The sequence below is a fragment of the Sclerotinia sclerotiorum genome, genomic scaffold (assembly GCF_000146945.2).
Source record: "Sclerotinia sclerotiorum 1980 UF-70 scaffold_15 genomic scaffold, whole genome shotgun sequence".
NCBI classification, from domain to species: Eukaryota; Fungi; Ascomycota; class Leotiomycetes; order Helotiales; family Sclerotiniaceae; genus Sclerotinia; species Sclerotinia sclerotiorum.
Genome location: NW_001820821.1, coordinates 306857 through 328727, shown reverse-complemented (window position 1 = coordinate 328727; position 21871 = coordinate 306857). Strand labels below are relative to the sequence as shown.

Below are 21871 nucleotides of genomic sequence, written 5' to 3'. Positions count from 1 at the left end.
TGCTCTACAAGGGCTTCTCCGACAACGTCCCCGTGTCCTCCATTCTGATAGCGATTTCCAAGCTTTTGCCAGACTTTCCCTCGCAAATGATAGTGATATGCTTCTTGAGCGATTACTCTGTCTCAAATTGAAAGATCATCGGGCGCCATGGCATGAGATGCAGGATGTTTGGGGGGCGAAATTGTGGGATATTACGCCAATTTGTCAGATTTCCGAGGTGGTGGAGAATGACACTGTGATATTGGGAGATGCCAAGGGCGCGATGATTAACTGGGCGTTTCTTGAAGCAATTGATTATGAGCCTATACGACCACAGATAGCTAATTGGACGCTACTGAGATTGGGTGCGTATTTTAGTATGATATTTGTGCTTTTTGTAGCGATGATGACGGTGTTTCTGAGTCGTGAAACTGAGAGACATAAGAGGATAACGGCGTTTCCGTTTTCGATCTTGTGGCAAACATTTTTGGGCGTGTTTGTAGGGCATGTAATTGCGGTGCCATGGGTGCTGCGCCATTTGTATGGTTCTGAAATTCATCAGACGCAGGCTAGATTATATGGAATTTCTGGGCGTCCTGAATTAAGCAGAGTGGAAGAGTTGATGTTTGGGTCCGATCAGGGACGCTTGCAGTGGATGGAACGAGCAAATAGTGCGGCGGATCCTCTTGTTGGAGAAGAGCATGGTGACAAGAATGGACTTAGATCGTTCACGCTCATCGACACATGTACATTGACAGCGATTCCATTCGAAGCTGAGCTTCCTCCTTCGGTAGTCTTGGCAGGCGCGCGGACTCGTGGACTAGTACGGATGCTTTTATGCTCGTATGATGCCACCGCGGCGAAATTATGTAAAGAGGCGGTTATGCAAATGGAAACTGTGGTGCTTGACAGGATGCCGAAGTTAAATCGAGTGCGGTTTAGTTTGAAGCCAGCGAGGGGGAAATTGACAAATACAGAGTAAATGTAATAAAATGGAGATGAAATGGAATACTGTAGAGAATTCAAAACTTAATTGTATTAATATGTCACCACTGTTGCTTATATTTGTGGATGCCAACTTACCTGTTGGTCATGCCCAGAAGACTTTTTTAGAGCATTGGTGCGAGTGTATAAAATAGTGTGGACTGAATATGCTCAGATCCCCAAGGAGGATATAAAATCGATCAATTTGAATCATCTAAAGCCTTTAAAGTCTCTGATAGAATGAACAATCATGGCGCTAGGTAGAAGTCCATAGTCCATATTATCAGCTCTTAAATGAGAAGCTATGAAATGGTCATTTTTGTAAATCATTCAGCACAATAGTGCTCTATCTGTAGTTGTACAAATGTTCCACCATCAAAAAGATTATGAAAGAAGATACATTACTCAATTGCCAGTTTGATATTCTTTGATGTTGTTATCCAACTAGACAAGATATCATCTACTCTGTACAAGCCCCGCTGATGGGAACTTGAGACGCCGTGCCGTTTGTCAATAGCCTTCCGGACTACGGATGGAAATCTGTTGACAGTTATACAGAAGATAGATGATTTTCATAGGTGCCTTTGCACAAGTGTATGCTTCAGTATAGCTGTTCTTGCTTTCAGGAACTACCTATCGTGATGTTTGGACAGTAAATTGGAATGGAGCGTGGGGTATCGGATCGTGGATATAAGAAAAACATTACTGGAGTAGAGCTAATGTAAAGTTTAGATTTCCCCCAAACAATCCTCCCTTAACCCTGAGAGACAGGGAAAAAAGATTCGAGAATATGAGAGGACTCGTTGATTGAATTGACATCATGTATTTGAGCCGCCAACATTTCTTAAGGGTGCTAACGTGCCATTTCCATATTCAGATAGAGTAGCTACCAAAATCCTTGACATCGGAGAACACTAAAATCGATGACCGAGGCTTTTGATGGGTGTACTTCAATTCAGTATGAAATGTATTTGAGAATCGATGTCAAGGCTCTTTGTTCTTTGTTCCTAGCTGACTTTGTTCCCTTTGTATACAAATAAGTGGCTGTCGAGTACCTGCATGATTAAAATGTTACAATCGAGTTCCATTGTTGTTCTAGGACGTGGTGCTGTAATGTTAGTATGCATGAAATCTAGTATATATTGATAAACAATGACATGTTTCGCAATCAATTCGGAATCCCTTTGGAATTCATTCTGAATCCTCTTCGCTCCTTTAGCTCAGTGGTAGAGCGGAAGATTGCAGTTTCGCACAAATATCTTCAGGTCAATCGTTCGAACCGGTTAGGGAGCTTCAATTGCTTCACTGCGAAGAATTCAGATTTTTTTGACTTTTTTGTTCATAAGTACAATACATAGAATCTTCCGGTCATGGTTTTCCAAACCTCTCTTTTTTTTGGATTTTGATTTTGAACTCAACGTCCTTGACTGAATTGAAGCTTAGTCAGGTGGGTACCAAAATAGTTTAGCTATACTGAGTACCGTACTCGAAAGACTCGCCTTCGGTTTAACTCCGGTCGGAGAAATATCATACCGAGTCTGCCTGGCATTCTGGTCTGGGTGATGATTGAAGTTTAAACGTGATGAACAAGCAAAAATCTGCCACGACAACCTTGCCAATCATTGAGATTACACATTACACATTAGGCGTCCTGATGTTCATCATGAGAATGATTCCAAGACCGCGATTTCGGGATTATACACGGTAGTTCAACAATCTGATATTGTAAAGCACTGAAGCGAATATCCCTCCATTCCGGGTTCTCTACTTTCAATCACAGCATCATGTAAGATATCGTGCTAACAAAGAAGAAAACAAATCCTTTCCTCTGTGCAGGTGTTGAACGGCGAATTTCAGTAACGTTAACAAAACTATAGTTTCCTTATTACCAAGAAGAACACAAACACAAACAAACTCATTCCGAGAATCAATCAAAGTTTTTCAACAATTGAACTCTAACAACAAAATCATAAGTTTTGGCCTCGAGTGCCGTGATCTGTGGGGATGGTGGCAGGAACATGACCCCACACTCGGTGCCGACGTCTAGATATGGAAGGCCATTTCTACTCCCAGAGTCCCAAAGAATCAGACCGCACTTACTATGCGCAGCATTAATTTAAATTGAGATTGCGTTACTCTACTCTATACAAGACAAGCTTTTATTCCTCGTTATTCCGGTTGAACTATTCCCATTTGAATCGCAAAATCCTTTTATTCTTACACGTGCCGATGAAGAGACCATTCCTTAGTGGTGCAGGGGGCGAACGATGGCAGGAGCATGGATCGCGTTATTGGCAATCTCCGCAATTCCACTCTATGAACTTTGAAGTCGACTTCGCTTGCATTTGAACGGTGAATGGGAATAATGTTTCGATCGATCCTAAGAATTTAAAGTATATAAAGGTGTAATTCACCCAGTATGGAGTCTTCAGAGCTCCCCACACTGTCAACCCCTCGGTCTCCAAGTCAATTATTTCAAGCTGTAAATTCGTCAGTCCTGCACCGAGCCATCAATCATGCGTCTTGCAACTGCATCTTTGGCCTTGCTTCCGGCCGTGGCCCAAGCATTGAATATCGTTTCCGCTAATGATGATGGATGGGCTGAAATGAACATTCGAACTTTATACACTGCTCTGACTAACGCGGGGCATGATGTTCTCGTTTCTGCTCCTGCAGAAAACAAGAGTGGTTCTGGTATGAGAATCCTTCTCTTTTGCTTCTTGGTGAACAAATCTGACTTCTCATGAAAAGGTTCTCTAACTGGTACACCTACCAAACTTACCGAGGCATGCGAATTCAATTCTTGCCCGAGTGGTAGTCCAGCGGTGGGATACAATGCCTCAGCACCTCAATTCAACTACGTCAACTCTTACCCTGCGGAGGCAATGAATTATGGAATTACAACCTTATCTCCCGGGTATTTCGGAGGCGCGCCTGACCTTGCTGTTACTGGTCCAAACGTTGGCGGTATGTATAGTCTTTTTGGAATGTTCCCTGCATAGACTTTAAACTAACGATGAATAGTAAACACCGGTGTTATATCGTTCATCTCTGGTACAGTTGGAGCGGCCGTTGAGGCAGTTGGTCTGGGCATACCGGCGATTGCTTTCAGTGGAGCCGAAGGATCCGCAATAGGTTGGGACGTTGCTGTACCTGCATATTCTACCATCTACGGCGAATTATCCGCGATCGTAGTTGACGCCCTCACCGCTTCTAACACTCCATACCTCCCAGACAAGACTTTCTTGAACGTCAATTTCCCTAAAACTGCCGGTTGCACCTCGGTTTCTGATTACAGCTTCGTCCTGTCCAGAATCTACAGTGCCGTTGCTGGAGTCAGTGGTACCGATGTCGTTACTTGCAACAATGGAGGTAGACTTCCTACCGAGACTACTGTTGTTGGAACGTCTGGATGCTATGCCAGTATCAGTCTTGGTGGAACCAACAAGAGGGATGCTAGTGCTGCCAACCAAGCGATTGTTTTGGAGAAACTCTCGAGCATTCTCACCTGTTTACCTTGATTGGCTAGCTTCATTCATGGGTAAATTGAGGTAGATTGAAGTAATATATTAAAGTACATATATCAAAACAAAATCTTAGCAGATACCATAATCAAAATCTATAGTAATTTAAACATCTCAAATCTCTGGTATAGAACTCAAGTTGGTAAATATAATTACTTCCAGTTGCAATTAAGTTAAAGTGAATGAAATGAATCTAGATTTGAAATTTATAAGTGAGTTGGATATTTTTTTCCATATTAGCTTTTCTCTTATTTATTTTCTTTGATATGGAAGGGAAATAAAGATATAATGTAACATTCATAATTCCTTGCTTTTATTAGAATTATCCACTTTATATTTACGTCCACAGGTCTAGATTAACTCTGGAAGCATCACGTGCCATTTGTTATGTAATATCTTCACGCGGCAGACGTGCAACCTCAATCACCTATAATCATACTCCCATCAAATGTCCGCAGCACTTGACCCAACAGCTTCGAATCCTGCGTTAATGGAATAAATGACCTGTTTCATATGCTAGTTCCAGGTTGAACGCTTGAAATACTTGCATGGACGCCACTAAAAGAATAGAGCTTGCGTGTGCTGAATGCCGCCGAAGGAAGCGCAAATGTGACGGAGGAAAGCCGCAATGTTCTTCATGCCGGACGCATGAAAGAGACTGTATTTATGATTATGAGCGAAACAACCGGAAGTGAGAATGATCTCTGGCCTCTACTTCTACTCATATCTAATCCATATTCGCTCAGACGCAGAAGAGATCCGGAAGAGATTGCGCATCTTGAAGAACAAATTGACATACTTCGTCAAAGAGTAAGAGAGCTAGAGAATGGCGCTTCCTCTAAAATTTCCACGCGTGATGCGACTTTCGAGTCAATTCACATCACACCCACAAACTTGGCCGGTGGTGAATCTTCTGGCGTTGCTTCCGATCGTGAAACACGACTAGCTTCTGCAATCGACGAGGTAGGGGATATGATGTGGAAGCTGAAAATAGACAGCAACGGAGGCACCTCATTTATTGGCCCGTCATCCAACCTCCAGTTCATTTCTACCCCGCAAGAACCTAGAAGTGACACCCAGCTTCACAATGGCCAAATTGCCATGACATCTAAGATGCCTTCCTTAGACGAGTGTCTTGTAGACTATGTGTTACAGCAGGAGCTTTTAGATGTCTTTACCTCTGTTTTAAACCCGGATAATCAGTTTCTCGAGTCATCCTTTCTCGATAAATATGTTTTTCACAATAACGAAGCTAAATTAGATGAGATATTGCTACGAACTGCAATGTTTGCTCTTGCAGCATGTTATTCTAAGAGGAATAATGCTGCTCATATTAGCAATATGTTTTATTTGCACGCTGGAGGTCTTGTACAGCAATGTTGCCAAAGCTGTCCGTCGCTCCTTGTGATTCGGGCATTAGCAATGTTGTGCTGGCGAGATCTCACTCTGGACAACGAAAACATGGCATGGATGTATAACTGTTAGTTCTATCGATAATTTTAAAACAGCAGATTGATTAATTGCTGTGCCTAGGTATGGGTGCGGCTTTAACAACACACCTTGGTTTACATGTAGTGGAGTATCAAAAAATCGCAGGCATTTCGCCCGAGGATAAAGACTCACGCATCCGAACGTTTTGGCTTTGGTTTCGTATTGACCGGTAAGTTTTTTTCGATGCAGCTAGGAACCTTGACTGATATTTCTAAGCATTGCCACACTAAGTCTAGGACGACAATGTGCCATTCCATGGACTCGTGTCAGGACTCCGTGGTTAGAGAGTATTCTAACATCACCAGTGTCACTCACAGAACTCGTGTTTAATTATGAGTGTCAGCTCCTTTTCATATTTGATAGGTACATGGATCAAATGTATGTCAACCAATTAGAATATCTGGTATTGAACTGACGAATTTAGTTATTCCTTTCAGTTTCACGATTTGGATAGCCAGAGTCGCAACAAACTTTTTTTCGATGCTCGCGAAAAGCTATCTACTTTCTATAATGAAACAAACAGTCATTTACCAACTCACCGGAGTGCACAGTCTAGCGGCATCCTCACTTTCCGGATGACGTATCACACATGCATCATACTGGTGCAGCGGCCTCTATTGCGCGAAGACCCCAATAGCGCTCTTTACCGGGTGGCTGTTCAATCATCAACTTCTTCTGCTGTTGCTATTACGAGTCTGCTACGAGACTACCGAAAAGCGGGGTACCTCCAGATTGCCCCATTTTCTGTAGTGCACCATGTCCTTACCGCAGCCATTATGCATCTGCTTAGTGCGACCTCCTCTAATGGCACTTTACGTAAGCGATCAGTCCATCAATTTCGAGAGTGCATAGAAGCATTAGGTCAAATGAAGTTTGCTTGGAAGAGACTGCGCAAGGCTATTGCATTACTTCAAGAACTTGCCCATAGATGGTCCGTGGTGTTCGCATTGCCAATGAGATTGAGCTATCCTCTTTCTGCTGATGTTCAAAGAGAGCATCCAAGTCAGAGCAATGTTGAACTGTCAGAGAATGACCAAAGCACGGCTAATTCTCAGATGCAAAACAAGGATGACATATTTTTCATGTCCTGCCCGGCTGATCTAACCAATAATTCTTTTGCCGAAAATTTCGGTCCAACAGAAATCGAAGGGGGTGAAGATTTTGCGCAACCTGATTTCACATTTGGATTCTATGAGAGAGGTGACCCTTTTCAATTAAACGATCTGAATTGGTTATTTCCATATATAGATCAATCTTGAATAGCGTCCTCTTCTATCGCTGACACACGAAGCTTGAAGACGTGGCTTTGGTTATGGAACTTTACAGCACCGAATCCAAAATGATATTTCCAACTACATGTTTGAGAGTCTTTCTCAACCTCAAAGCTTTTGACGTTATGACGTTGTGAGCTGGTAGTCTGATCGTCAAGTTTGTTCTTTTGGAGCGTTGAGTTTTCCTCCTCAAGCATGTCAACTTCAACGGAGTTATCTAGGCCTGTGTTTCGATTGAAAGTTGTCTCAGGAAAACAAGCAAGAGTTGCTGCTAGAATCACAACCCAAAGGATTGCTAGAAGCCAAAATCTCCAATGCCAGTACAAACTTGATATTACATATCCGCTCACGATCGGTGTGAGGGTGTTCGAGATTATGACATTGAAGTTCCAAAGTGCAATACGTCTACTACGCTCGTGCACGAAGAATATACCGGTAATTTAAGAGGCACCCGCCATAGCATAAAAACCACCCATTCCGAGTCCTGTTGCGATGGATTAGCAATGCTCAAACAATTTACAATCCCGGACATGTCCTCAAATTCAACTTGAATAGCGCGTGCCCCCAATAGTGAATGGTATGAATTTGCTGCATCAGCCCAACCACATCCAGCAACAATTATAATTGCTGTAACAAGATACACCATTCGCTTTCCATAGACTTCAGCTATGCAGGGACATAAGTATGCGCCCAGCCCAAGAGTCATGATCAAGCTCCCGTTCAAAAGGGCCATATCCGTTAGCTGGACATCAAGTAATACGGCGACGGCAGTGAAACCAGGCACAAGAACAGGCACAAGTGAGCTGGCCGCACATGCTCCGAAAACAATGGCTGCAAAGAGAAGTTCTTTCTTGTATCGAGGCCAATTCAATGGATCTAATGGTGATTCGGATGGCTTGGGAACGAGGATGACTGTGTCTCGGCTCCTTCTGGGTTTGATGCATTATCCAAACTCTCTAGGGGATTGGTACCAGATGGGGTCATGTTTGAAGCTGGCTCTAGAATGCCGAAGACCATCTTGACTTTGCTTTCCGAGAACAGATGCGCACAATGTGAAAAAGGAAATATGATATTTGAATTCTATGAAGACATGAAGATAATGAAAAGAGCTGAGTACATAATTTCCAACACAAAATATTTGCAGCTCTTTATATTATGCATTTATTTCAGTCTGCTTTGATTATTGATATACAGCATATGGCATTATTCCGATCTTATCAAGTGGTTCGCCGACATGGTCTTGTTCTTATTAAACAAGCGGCGGCTCGAATATGCCGCTGCGATAGCTTCATTTCATAGCATGACACGATCCGAGCTTCAGCGGATTTACGGATCTACAACCAACCAACTAAATCACTCAATTAACCTTGTGACCAGTCTTTCAAAAAGAATAAATATGCAGTGTTGTTGATCTATTCTTTTTTTTTTCAGAGAAGTTTTTTATCCTCAAAAGATTAATAACACAAATTCAGCGAATTTTTCTTCTCAAAAATGGCCTCAACACCAACACCTCCAAGACACGTGCGAGTTGCAGTGACACAGTTTGAACCTGTTTGGCTCGACTTACAAAAAACCGTTGACAAAACTTGCGTTCTCATCAAAGAGGCATCTGCCAATGGTGCACAGCTGGTCTCATTCCCCGAATGTTGGATTCCTGGGTATCCTTCATGGATATGGTAGGGTTTTCATCCATCCTCTATTCCCAAGCTCCGCTAACGATTATCATCTCCTCAAGGGCTCGAAGCGTCGATTTCGATCTCTCCACTACCTATATCAAAAATTCACTGCGTGTCGATTCACCCGAAATGAAGCGCATCTGCACAGCGGCAAAGGAATCCAATATATCAGTCGTATTAGGCTTTAGCGAGAACTTCAACCACAGTCTTTACATCTCTCAAGCAATCATCGACCAAGAGGGTGTTATACAAATATCGCGTCGAAAGCTCAAGCCTACACATATGGAAAGAACCGTATTTGGCGAAGCATCCGGTTCATCGTTAAAGAACGTCGTTGAGCTTCCGGGTCTGGGCCGTGTAGGCGTTTTGGCTTGTTGGGAACATACATTACCTCTACTTAAATATCATACTTATAATCAGAATGAAAGTATTCACGTGGCGCAATTACCACCTATCCCCGAGTATACGGGGGGACAGGTTCTTTGGTCTATGTTCAGAGATGGTAGGTTTACTTACCTGACACATACCCCAATAGAGGTAATAATCGTGCTGACGGAATATCTTAGGGAGTCGAGCTCTCTCGCAGTCTTATGCTATAGAATCGCAATCATTTGTTCTGCATACTACCGCAGTTTTAAGTCAGGAAGGTATCGACAAGATGAAAACAGGAGAAGGTCTGGTACATAATGTACCAGGTGGAGGTACATCTGCTATTTTCGGACCCGATGGGAGGAAATTGTCTGAAGATTTGCCGGAAACGGTAGAGGGTTTTATCTATGCGGATCTGGATCTGGATGATATCATTAAGTGTAAGGGTTTCTTGGATCTTTGTGGTCATTATAGTCGGCCGGATTTGTTGTGGTTAGGTGTGGATGATAGGGAGAGGGTTCCGGTTGGTGGTCCGACGACTTAGTTGATAAAGCTTGGTGCTTGAGATCTGTGTGTTATTTATCTTATATATAATTCTATCACAAATTCTATATATAAGCCGAGGAAATATGTATACCTATACGGTACGGAATATACAGAGCTATGATGGTGAGTTTCGGGGTTTAAAAGATATACTTTTGTATCTACTAGTAAAAGGGTTATGACTGTCCTGATTGGATTTACTTCTATTCGTGCGGCCTGAAAGTAAGTCTTACAAAACTGTGAAATCTAAACAGGTCAGTTTAATCAATAAGAAGAAATACTGCCTAGCGTTCAGAGGCTTATGATCGTTATCTTATCCAGGCGGCTTCTATTTGCTGCCTCTATAGATCTAGACTAGGCGGAAAGAAAGAGGTCGCTTAAGATTAAGGCTTAAGTATCACTACAGAGTAACGACTATTGGATTAGATGATTGAAGTTCTAATTAAGAATCAATTAATTCGGATGGGATGGGATGGGAATTGTGTCATATATAGATAGTTAATTTGTGGTAGATAGTGTTATTGCTTGAATTACAAATAAACGATCGGGACTTGTAAGCTGTGTGTGGGTGGCGTTCCTCTGTTAGTAGTAAAATGTGATAAGTGAGGTTTGATTTGAGCTGTGAGTGGATGGTTTTGGTGGATTTACATGGATTTACATGGATTTACATACTCCTTTTACTCATGAGGAGAATCATATCGACGCGAACTCTTCTATCTACCACCCTGCTATCATCTTCGTCCAGCGGTCTCTGCTTTAACCTCAGTTTAGCCGCTTGTCGGAGGGGCATTACAAGCTTTTTGGGCAGAGACTCTAACTATGAAAATGTCGAGCATGCCCAAATTCCAATGCATTTGTATCTAGACTGGTGGAATGATGTAAAGTACTAGTGCATTGTTTACGGCGTCAACTATCACAAGAAAGTTTCTTGATACCGTTTCTACTTCCATTTTCTAATTTTGATTTTGCGTTTGTCTTGTACCTGTGAATGTTCGATAGTCAGGTATATGTACGTGTTACCTTTAAAACTGGGTGTAGGACTCCTCATCAGCAGAATTTCTGATCTGTGTTGATGAATGTTTGAAAGTCCTTGGTGAATTCGAGGATGTTGAAAACAGCCCACCAGCCCCTGTACACTTGATGGAATCTCGGTGGTGAATCGCGGTGATTGGTAGCATTAATATTCAAGTCAATAGTAAGTCTATTGTCCGCTGTGGAATCTAATCGGTCTCTGAAAATTAAATATAGAAACCAGCTAGTTATTCACTTTTAAACATACCAAAAAACATGCATATGAAAAGTCGGGATGGAAAAAACATGGAATCCGAAAAACTAAAAGAAAAAGCAGATGAATATTCCAGATTAAGTTTGTAAATTCTAAACCTAGATAATAAACCAGATGAGAAGTTCAGGTCAAAAAATATCTCTGGAGTGCTAGTGAGATAAATAGTTTTTAGTGGTGATGCAGTGACTGATAATGAAAGCCTCGCTTAATATTATTATCTCCTTTCTTTAATACCACTAAATCCCGTATGCCTAATTTGGAAAAGCTTAAAGGGGTTAGTAGTTTGTGATTAAGCTGAAGGCAAAAAGAAGGGAGGGATAGGAAGAGGAGAAAAAATATGAATGAGAGAAGAGGTAGTTGAAGAGAAACTAAAAAGCGGTGCGGGATACTAGCTCATTATCTATGTATGTACAGGTAGTACATGTATGTATATATACTTCTAAGCGATTACCTTCGTCATTTCCATCCCCTCTAATCTTATTCACAAATCAATATCTAGAGGATGACGAAGCGAGTCCTCGATTTCTCGTTGCTATTCCATCAATCGGGAGACTGGATAATGAATTTCGTATGAAAGAAAAATAATAAAAGCAACAGGCTATAAAGGAAAATAAATGTATTGTTCTTTACTTCGTTGGGCTTTAACATCGTAACATTTTAAATTTCTAGGAATGCGAGGTGATATAGGTGGTAAGGCTAAAGGACGATAGTTCGAGGTTCGAAACACAAAGCTTCAAAGATACAAGTTTCTTGCTGCACTACTAGTCTTTTGTTGGATCTAGCAGTACGAAGATTGAACTCAAGATCTAGAACGGAACGATCTCAACACCTTATCAACTATGGCACATTCAAAAGTGCGATTCTGTATATTCACTTTCGGATAGAGTCGTTAAATGAGATATCTCATCTAGACACGCCGGAGTATACTGTCCAATATCTACATCACAACTTAACACTGAAATCCGACACCATGAAACGTTAGGATTAATCTTCACCAAACTGATAATTTAAACACTCGATAATCATCTAATACGATTTTAAGGTTAGACCATAAATATATATCTTCAACACAGGCCGATTCATAGTTATAGCTCTGATTTGACTCGATTTACTATATATTCGAGTAGAAATAAGGCATCTTTTAAGTGCATCGTTATGTTTCATATCATTTTTAAGAGTCATATGAGATTTTGGGAGGTTTTCATGAACATTTCATATCATCTGATTGATCAGGGTTATCCAGGGCTTTCACGGTCTCTTGGGGATCTGGAAGTGTTAATCACCCCTACCTTAGTACTTACTAATACAAAACGACACTGATGTAGAATATTTTACAGGATTTCCTAACTAATTTACACTTATCCATACTTAAACCACTACCATTCAATATCACCCGGCATACCACCGGGTCTTCGAGGCCTATACTCCCAGGCCTATTCACTAAAAGCCACTTTCCATGGCCGTTCAATGTGTTTTTTGATTAATATAAGCTAAAATATGCCCGTATTTTCATTATTGCCCATCATTCAGCATCTCCTGGAAATACCACAGCCTAAAATTATACGTTTCTATGACTGAAAATCTCATTGCAGGATCCTCCAGCGTATTTTTGATTCATTTTTCATGAATCATGCCCAAATCACCACTATTCGGGTGTCATACAGTATAGCAATGTCATCAAAATCCCGAAAATAGATAGTTTAGTGACTGGAAGTTCCTAATGACTCGAAAAATGCAATGACCGGGCCTAGAGCTGTCTGTGAATCAATCTGTATTTAATGATGTATGTGATTGCATAGTCTTTTTGAGGTGGTTTTGACTCTAAAAGTCAATAGAATGATTGTTTAAGTCCCCAGATGACGCACATTTGATAATTTGGGTCATGAATGTACTCCATTTTGAGGATATTTTGACTCGAAAGTACAAGGAATGACACAGAAAAGTCTTAAATGACGCGGACATAGTGGTAAATATATGAATCTACATCATTTTCAGATGCTTTTGACTCGAAAAATCAACGAAATGATGCTGAGATGCCTGTAATGACACAGAATAGCTAATATCTTTATGAATATTCATCGTTTCGAGGTGATTTTTTACTCGAATATTTGTCCCTCAGTGTCCGTTTCCAGTGTCTATTTTTGCATAAATGGTCCAGTCCCCCCCTTTAGTGTCTCTTTTTTTCTCAACCTCATCTACGATTCCGATACATCTACCATACTTCTCAAGTACACTGCACCAGCTCCGTACAAATCAACACCTAGTTCTCCCTACACAAGCTCCACACAAAATAGAGCTAACTCCATACTACTCAACCCTAAACTAAGAATTCTTCTGTCGCTTGAAGCTCCTCATCGTTTCGCCGGTGATTTAGTGCTCTTTTCAACTTCGGTCAAGCTCGTTTATTCGCAGTCTACATTGTTTTTCATCGAAGACAAGCTTCGGTAAGTACTGTTTCCCAGAATGCATTGGTATAGTAGCTAAACGATAGAGGTTCTTCGCATAGTACACGCTAGAATCAGCTTAGGTTCTACCTCCTCAATATCGACAGTATGGCTGATCATAAGTGGCCCAAGGTACAAATCGACCCATCAACTGGCCGAGAATACATGAGGGTATGGGGATGAGGTCAATAAGAGATGGATCTTAAAATGGGCCGATCCTCAAAACTTACCCGTTACACCCGCGCAATCTGAATACACTCGATCCCTCTCAAGTCCAAACTACCCCACCGTTTACACCGACACCTCCAGTCAAAACTACGATGCCACCCCATACCAGCCTACCCAGTCCAGCGCCTTCAGCCAGGACTATTCCACAGTTCAATCCTATACCAGCAGTCAAACCCAGCCAGCCGCCTCCGACTTAACGTCCAGTACGGGCTACAATGCGGGCTACGATACGACCTACTCTGCCGAGCCGGCCTATAAAAGTCAGGCTTACAGTATGCCTGTTGACACTACATATGCGGCAAACCGCGACCCAGGTACAGCTTATGGTGCACATTCTAGTCACGAAAAAGGCAAGGCGGTTGACCGAGCCCCAGCTCCGACACAAGGAGGCCAAAGCAGCTGGCTTCCTGACACTGCAGGCGTTACTACCCAGATGTATGGAGAGCCAGAGGATATGGCATTGGATACAACTCCATTCTATTCAGAAGATCATTATGCTGGAAATCGGCGAGGCTCAGGTTCCGGCTCCGGGAGTTTCGGTTCATCCAAGCCCGTCCAGTATGATTACACGGAATCGATGGATAAAGTGTCAGTTCGCTGTTCATATAAAGTACCAGTTGTTGATCCTTCATACCCAAGTATCGGATGGCAGTGGTACCCAGCGCGAATGCAACGCTATCGCTGCAGGAAGACGACGTTGTGTAACTCACGATGCTCTTGACAGCCAACACCCAATGTCTTTCCAGACACTTTTAATGGATTATCAACAGCCTGTGAAAAATTATGACGGTTCATATACATATGTAAGACCGACACCCAAGCCAATGGTTAGGCTTCCATCTGGGGCTTTTGTACACCAGAAATGTGATAATCGAGAAATTACCGAGCAGTTCTACTGCACAGATTGTCGGCCTACCTTACTAATTTGTTCTTATGGTCTCGCACAAGGGCTTTGCGGAAGAAAGGGGCAGCCAGAGTTACACCCGCACAAGAGTAATGAGTACATTCCCCAATTTCAGGATTTTTGGAACTGTCCAGCTCATAAAACGCATGCTGTTCAGGGGCCTTAAAATCCTCCTGCTGCTCAAAGGAAACAATCTAGCGAATTTGGAGCGTCATCAGAAGGCATGGCCATAGACACTAACTGTCCCCCTTGGGGGGACCGCCGTAAGCGAACATCCGGTCACAAACGTGCATCATATAGTGGTGAAAATGCAAGGTATGGATGAAGTGGCGAATATTATCTAGAAAAACAATCTGGACGTCATTGGATGAGAAGATAGGAATGGTAAAGGAATCTAGAAGCTGAGAAAGTGAAAGAACTGGAGCAGGAAAGGGAATTCCACGAACATACAAGCGAGGAGGAAAGATACAGGGAGGGGACGATACAACAGGACCAGATGATGAAAGAAAAGGTGAAAAAAAAAAAGCATGCGCATTAAAAGTATCAGTCTGAATCACATCATAGGAAGGAAAACTCCAATAACGACGGAGGTTGGCTCCCTACATGTAATTTAGTCCATCTCTTACCAAGTTCAATAAAAAGTTGTTGCTTTTACCTAAATAATTCCGCTTAAAGCTACACTCTCCATTAATAACCTGTCAAGATCCAGTATAAATTAACAAATCTAGTTTAAAAAGTAAGGATTTTCTTCAAACTCACCCTTTCACCATCGCACACCTCATACCTCTTCTCCCTTCCCCCCGATTCAACCACCTAGTTCCCTTTCAATCCACATCCCTCTCCTCAACTTATTACACGCGTCGGGATCTGAACCTTAAAAACCAAAGCCTGACTATCGAGATTATATCCACTCTCATCACTATAAGCAAACTTTCCTCCTTCCAAATACCCACTTTGCGTAATGAAATCGTTATCGCTCAAGCTGAAAACATACTAATATTCACAATATTAGATTTTATTCTCTCATATCCATCTACGAGACGGAGACTTACCCATTCGCCATCTGCTCCATCAACACCATCAACAGGTACTACAGCAATACTCTCCCACTTCTCATTCAACAGTCCTTTATCCGTCTTCCCTCCATTATGTACCCCAAACCTACCTAGCTCGTTATTATCGTTAAAATCCAACCACCCACAATACTCTGCCGTCACAATTCCATTAACCAGCACTCCCGTCGTGCTAGCGACTGAACAAGTCGCACAGTCATACTTTGCCCCCTTGATATTTGTCGCACTAGAGATATCAAAAACATCAATCTGTCTATAAATACTAAGTGTATTACTCTGTCCATTTCCCGCGTTGGAATCTCTTGCTAGAACTAAGAATTGTCCATTGGGTAAAGCATGAATCTCAGACTGCGCGGCAACTTTCGGATTTTTACTTTTGCTAGCTGTTGGATCGGTCCAAAGAGGAAGAGGGACTACGTACTCGCTCAGATACACAGGGTTGTTTGGATCCGAGATATCGTATGAGAGAAAGCGTGTATAGCGCTCGTTCTGTTTTTTCAAGCCGCCTTCTTGGTTGTTCGCTGCTTGGAGGAGAGTATAGAGAGTTTTTCCATCGGCAGATATGCTCAGCCCCTCAAATCCATGGTTGTTACCTCTACCGGTAGGATTATCAGCTGGCGATACGTCGTCGCCAGAGGCTTGATCGGAGTAAAAGTATGGGGAGTCGGCAGAGAAAGATTCGCTACCGTTACGCATGGGTATGAAGGCATCTGGTGGTCGGATGGCGGAGATCATTGTGCCAGAGGAGTTAAAGTGGTAGATATAGGGACCCTAGGGGATGGTTAGACCAATAATAATATTAGAGAGGCCAAATACATACATATTCATCACTGACCCAGAAGCCGCCCGAGCCATCAAGAGCTAGACCCTCTGAATCGACCGGTATTCTCCTCCCGCCAGTACCATCATTCCCAAAACCATCACCTGTATATGTCGCAACAGGTAAGTCTGGAAAGCCATCATAACTTAAATGCCCCAATCCATCAGCATCCAGCCCCGTTGTGGGTGTACCATCAGGTCCATAGAAAAGTACAGTGTCAATATACTCAAACACCAAATTGTTTCTCGATGGATTAGCTACCGTTGCACCGGGCATAGGAGTAAAAAGAATATCGAATTTATGCACTCGAGCTTGGTAATTGAGTGTACCCTCCGTATTCCTATTTGCGCATCAGTACTCACTATTTGATTTCTTTCTGAAGTCTAATAGAAACTACCAACCATCCTCTATCTGGCAACGTCCACAGCACTCCCGCATAACTTCCGTTGCTTAACTTAGTCCACGTCTTGCTATCCATTGCAATAGAGCTTCCAATCCCTCCAATCGTATCCCCAAACTTATCACGGGTAGTTCCAGGAATGAATCCATAACCCCCCAACTCCTGATACGTGTATGTGTTGCCATTACACGTCGTTTGATTGACATATGTACTACTTTGAGCGATCGCAAGACCGAAGAAACAGACTACTGTGATAAATTTTCCTGAAGACATCACTAATGACTGGAAACAATGTAAATGATATGAAACAGAAAAATGAAAAGTACATGAGAAATATTGTACAGATGGAGGGGTAATATAGCAGACATATACTTCCTTGCTCAAGGCAATGTGTACTAGTTAGTATAGACTTAACTATATTAAATGCATTTACCCATAGTCAGAGACCATATTAGCAAAGAATATAAACCAATAAGTGATGCAATCTACCTGAAGTTAAAGACGCGGAAGCTTTCTAGTTTCCTTAACCCAGGTACAACCGTTGTCGTGAAGGATTTGGGGCTGACGGAGAAAATGCAAGAAGGGAAGGTAACTGTGATTGTTACTAATAATAGATGCACGTGTACTATTGTGAGCCTTCATTGGTCAATCGATCAATCGATCAATCTGACTAATTGAATCGGAGAACCTTCACAGTACATTTCAATACCAGGAATACTTACCAAGATACCTGGTTGAAAAAAGAGTGTCACGTTGCAATGTTTCATGATTCCTTAATACCATATTCATTGTGATATCTGAATCTGAAAATGCTCCTGCATTTTTGTCATATGTCTGAATCTCATTTCGATTCGTCCAATTCCTTAAATTGCTCAAACTTCCCCCACCACTGACACATGCACAGTGTGTCTCATAAATTCAGAGGTATCGAGAAAATGAAAAATTGCTTCGCAAATGCCTATTGTGTATCGCCTCACGATGTTCATCGGAGAATTGAATCTAAACAGAAAAATAACTTTTCAGAAAACAATATCATTCTGATCCTTCGAAGTAACTCCACTTAGGTAGCGAAATCGCTCCTGAGTATGTGATATCATTGAGCGAAAAGTAAGGAAAAATATCATTATCCAGATCGGACAGTAGTTTGTCCTGCTAGATGTATATGGAAAGTTGTTCAAAGATCGTAAACGTCCCAACCATCAAGTTTATTGGCATTATAGATGATTCGGCGTCCTTGTTCTGAGGATGGGCTTTTTGGTCGTGCGTGGTCGATCCGTAGCTCCTCATCAAGTCACAACTCATCTTCATCATCAAGTTCGGCAGGCTTGATGAGTCCTCCAACCTTGGATAGACGTTCACGTTCTGCGGCCTTGGCGTCTCTTTCGGCTGTTTCCTTCTCATCGGCATAAAGCTCCGTGTTGTCTCCAGCGAACTCCTTCAATGAGATCAAGAAGTCTCTCAAGTTAAGTTTGAACCGATCGAGAGAATGGTTGAGAGTGAAAAGACCCTCGACGAAGGCTTGAATCTGAGGTCTAAAATGGTTTAGCAACGTAAGTTGAAAGGGGAGAGGGTAGAGGGTATTGACTTACGCTTGAAGATTAGGGAATGCATTCTGCAATAGAGTAGCCACAAAGTTTGTGAGGAAATCTTTGTTACTTGCTCCTGGTGGAGCTTGATCCTGAGCAAAGATTGGCATTTGAATCTTTGGTACAGTACCATCAGCTGGGTAGACAAAGTAAAACATCCTTGCCAACAAAGTTGCTTGCGACTTGAACCCAGCTTTGTGATCAGTATCGGTGAGTACAAAGAAAACATCCTGGAGAATTGGAACGAAAAATTGTTGGAAGAAGGCGCTAGAAGTTGCAGGATCCGTTTCCGCGATGTTAGTGATCAACTCCAAACACATATTAAGGCCAGCATGTTCGACCTCTCTGTTGTCATGCTTGCTAGCCCACATGCAAGAATCAATGACGAACTTGAATTGTCTGTTATCAAGCTTGAGGAGTGCAGGGAAGCAATGGAGATTGATTGCGCGGAGTAGGCTGAAAAACTCGACACGATGTTCGGGGAATTCTGAGAAATCCTTGTTGATCATTTCCAAAGTGCATTCAAAAACATTTGACATGATGTTTGGCACTTGATCTTCCATGAGGCCCTGTGTTGGATGTTAGTAAATGCAGGATATATCTCCAGAACAAGGAGATTAAAGAAAGAAAGGGTATGCACCACTGAATATTTCGAGCGATATGGGGTCCAACGTACAGAAAGCTTGGTTATAATAACAGACATGACCTTGAGAACTTCGGCGTCACGAGCACCTGGCACATTGCGGTTATAATCGACAAGGACTGCTTCAAGAAGAGCTGGAACGATATTATTTCGTACCATCTCAAGATCATCAGACTTCTCAACAAAAGTTTCGATGAGCTTGAGAATTTCCTTCTTGATAGTTCTCAAACCTCGGACCCTAGGCATTTTGGTGGCAATTTCGCCTATTACAGATTACTAACGCGGAATGTAAAAGGCATAAGGGAACTACTTACCCTCATTTGCAACTGCTTCAGAAATCATTGTGCTTGTTGCCTTGTACATAGACAACATGTCAAGGTAAATGCGCCCAATTTGAGGGTAGAAATAGCTTCCAATTGAGGAGCAAGCAGAAACGTTAGTTTTCATAACATTACCGATGACCTTGATGGTATCAGCATCTTGAAGTATTTGTGGATTAGTATTTGCTTGAGCGATAATGGCATCCCAAGCGGCGTTCGGATATGACATCAATTCGCCAATTAGTCGTTCTTGAGAATTCTTCTGTGGTTGAGCTGCGATCATATAACCGCACGCCTCGTAGAAAGTGTGTACTTGCTGTGGGGATAGATCACAAGTGATCTTTCGCATGGTTCTTACAATTTCCTCAATGAATGGTTCCGATTCACCAGGTTGTAAAGCAACAAAGTGACGCTTGCACTGCCTAGCGATCTTGATGAACGTGTCACAAGCCATGTCTTGAACACCTTCGTGGGATTCGTGCATGAATTCAAATAACTTGTTAACGACCGTCTTCAAGAATTTCCAGTGAGCCTTCAAAAATCGTGGATATTGACCAACGATATACATGATGTTACTAGCAACCACGGCTTTGTTGTCTTTTCCTCGTTTCATTTCAGTTAAGCCGAGTAAATCCTTGATGACGGTTACCAAGAAACGTTTCTCAGTTTCTTCGTTCATGGCAAGGGAGATAGATCCAATAGCCCAGCACAAAGTATTGCAATTTGCCCAAGACCATTCGCTGCCATCAACTTGTCGAGATAACTTTTCTGTCATGATGTTTTCAGTGTCGACTACATCCAAATGGGTGAGGTAAACCAAGCACTCTCTGGTTGTCTTGTACAGTTGAATTGTGTCGCTCTCCTTGACAAATTCACGAACAATTTCACCCTCATCGTTCTCAACAATCAATACCTCCTCGGGTCTGACCATTTTCTCAATCATGACGACTCGCAAGTTTGAAAGCACTTCATTGTACTTGTGTTTCCGGAGAGGGTAGTTCGCGAGTAAACTTGGATTTGGCGCGCCAGGATTTGAAATACCTCCCACACCCATTCCAACAAGTGGGTTAACGTCACCAATTGGTAGTGATTGTTGTTCATCGTACAACTCTTGAACAAGTCTAGTCCAGTATTCTAAACAAATCTTGAAGATTTCTCGGTCTTCGATTTGGGAAATTCGAATAAGGTAAAAATGACCATGGGTGAGGAAATCGCGGTTCGGTAGATTCTCTATGAGCTATTGAGAAAGTTAGAATTCATCTAGAAAGAGAAGCGGAAGAGTACGCTTACAGTCAAGTGGGAGGAAAAGAAGTTGCACAAGAAAAGGGCCAGGTTCTGGATAAATTCTTGGTCCTTGGAATTACTTGAATTATATGTGCTCTTGAGGTCGAGAGTTAAGGGGATGATCTTGGAAATTGTGGTCAAAACTTCGGTAAACATTTGAACCAACTTCTCGTCATAGTTGTTCCCGGTGCCGGTCTGGAGTCCACCAATCTCTGTCAAACATTTCAATGTGACATTTCTGAATTCGGGCGTCTCCAAAAATCTTTCCCTGAGAGTATCAATAACGGTCGTCTCGAAAATATAGCCAAGAGGAATCCAGTTGAAGAATCGAAGAAGCGTCTCGAGAGTAGCCTTGATCAAACTTGCTTGGGTGGCGCTATTCAGGACTTCGTTGCAAAGTTGAAAGATAGATGAAAATTCTGCACACATTGTCGTCTTCAAGTTCTTCGTCTTGGCAGAGGTCATTTGGTCCGCCGAGTAGTCAAAGACCTCCTCCGATAATAATCTCAAAATCGACATGTTATTCTCGCATATCGACAAACTGGTATGGCAGGAGGATATGATCTCGTTGATAAAAGTAGGCCAGTTATGAGGCCATTCTTGCTTTAGGATAGAAACGAGGACAAGGTTCAATTTGTTTAAAAGGACTCTCTGGGACCTGAGAGATTCTTCTGATCCGGAACATTGTATAATGAAACCAACGACAAAATTTCGAATACCTGAAACAGATCAGTATAACAATCTTCCCAGGGAATGAACACATCTTGTATGTACCTTGACACTGCTCTCTAGGCAGAACCTTCCACCTTGTCATGATAACATGATCTAGCACTTGCAAACCCAAATCTTATAATTTGTCAGCGAAAAGTATGTAAAGTACTGGAGGACGTTGACCAACATTTGGCTTGCGGATATGTAGACTCTTGTAATATCTTATCTACTAATAACCACGCATCCGGATCCTCCTTGAACTATACTTCATATCAGTATCGAAAGCGATATTGAAGGAGAGAAGATTTTTGGCGCATAAAGAAGTCGTACCTGATT

At 42.1% G+C, this 21871-nt stretch overlaps 9 protein-coding genes and 1 non-coding gene across 10 annotated transcripts in view; 7 read left to right on the top strand and 3 right to left on the bottom strand.

The window, feature by feature from the left end:
* The window catches only part of SS1G_10179 (hypothetical protein), a gene marked incomplete at both ends in the record, with an annotated part of 2180 nt that extends 1219 nt beyond the window's left edge, over positions 1 to 961 (top strand). The window contains one exon of the mRNA XM_001588582.1: positions 73 to 961. Within this exon, the coding sequence (XP_001588632.1) occupies positions 73 to 961 (889 nt within the window). The remainder of the gene's footprint in view (positions 1 to 72) is intronic.
* Positions 962 to 2172: 1211 nt separating this feature from the next.
* On the top strand, positions 2173 to 2256 carry SS1G_14671. The gene has a single exon. It is a non-coding gene; the product is annotated as a tRNA-Cys (tRNA).
* A 1223-nt stretch (positions 2257 to 3479) lies between these two features.
* Positions 3480 to 4484, top strand: SS1G_10178 (hypothetical protein; the record flags this gene model as incomplete). The annotated part of the gene is made up of 3 exons (XM_001588581.1): positions 3480 to 3657; positions 3715 to 3930; positions 3988 to 4484. The coding sequence occupies 3 exons, from the start codon at positions 3480 to 3482 to the stop codon at positions 4482 to 4484; spliced, it is 891 nt and encodes a 296-aa protein (XP_001588631.1).
* Positions 4485 to 5948: 1464 nt separating this feature from the next.
* SS1G_10177 (predicted protein) lies at positions 5949 to 6308 on the top strand (the record flags this gene model as incomplete). Its single annotated transcript, XM_001588580.1, has 3 exons — positions 5949 to 5967; positions 6021 to 6147; positions 6296 to 6308. 3 exons carry the CDS (start codon positions 5949 to 5951, stop codon positions 6306 to 6308), a joined length of 159 nt encoding a protein of 52 aa, XP_001588630.1.
* A 426-nt stretch (positions 6309 to 6734) lies between these two features.
* SS1G_10176 (hypothetical protein) lies at positions 6735 to 7386 on the top strand (the record flags this gene model as incomplete). The annotated part of the gene is made up of 3 exons (XM_001588579.1): positions 6735 to 6794; positions 7034 to 7178; positions 7277 to 7386. The coding sequence occupies 3 exons, from the start codon at positions 6735 to 6737 to the stop codon at positions 7384 to 7386; spliced, it is 315 nt and encodes a 104-aa protein (XP_001588629.1).
* Positions 7387 to 8125: 739 nt separating this feature from the next.
* On the bottom strand, positions 8126 to 8266 carry SS1G_10175 (hypothetical protein; the record flags this gene model as incomplete). Its single annotated transcript, XM_001588578.1, has 1 exon — positions 8126 to 8266. One exon carries the CDS (start codon positions 8264 to 8266, stop codon positions 8126 to 8128), a length of 141 nt encoding a protein of 46 aa, XP_001588628.1.
* A 474-nt stretch (positions 8267 to 8740) lies between these two features.
* On the top strand, positions 8741 to 9838 carry SS1G_10174 (hypothetical protein; the record flags this gene model as incomplete). Its single annotated transcript, XM_001588577.1, has 3 exons — positions 8741 to 8925; positions 8985 to 9427; positions 9492 to 9838. 3 exons carry the CDS (start codon positions 8741 to 8743, stop codon positions 9836 to 9838), a joined length of 975 nt encoding a protein of 324 aa, XP_001588627.1.
* Positions 9839 to 12859: 3021 nt separating this feature from the next.
* On the top strand, positions 12860 to 14515 carry SS1G_10173 (predicted protein; the record flags this gene model as incomplete). Its single annotated transcript, XM_001588576.1, has 3 exons — positions 12860 to 12893; positions 13470 to 13566; positions 13876 to 14515. 3 exons carry the CDS (start codon positions 12860 to 12862, stop codon positions 14513 to 14515), a joined length of 771 nt encoding a protein of 256 aa, XP_001588626.1.
* A 1153-nt stretch (positions 14516 to 15668) lies between these two features.
* SS1G_10172 (hypothetical protein) lies at positions 15669 to 17264 on the bottom strand (the record flags this gene model as incomplete). Its single annotated transcript, XM_001588575.1, has 4 exons — positions 15669 to 15680; positions 15751 to 16542; positions 16592 to 16736; positions 16954 to 17264. The coding sequence occupies 4 exons, from the start codon at positions 17262 to 17264 to the stop codon at positions 15669 to 15671; spliced, it is 1260 nt and encodes a 419-aa protein (XP_001588625.1).
* Positions 17265 to 18282: 1018 nt separating this feature from the next.
* Positions 18283 to 21343, bottom strand: SS1G_10171 (hypothetical protein; the record flags this gene model as incomplete). The annotated part of the gene is made up of 5 exons (XM_001588574.1): positions 18283 to 18523; positions 18581 to 19146; positions 19254 to 19483; positions 19535 to 20777; positions 20831 to 21343. 5 exons carry the CDS (start codon positions 21341 to 21343, stop codon positions 18283 to 18285), a joined length of 2793 nt encoding a protein of 930 aa, XP_001588624.1.
* Positions 21344 to 21871: the final 528 nt, after the last annotated feature.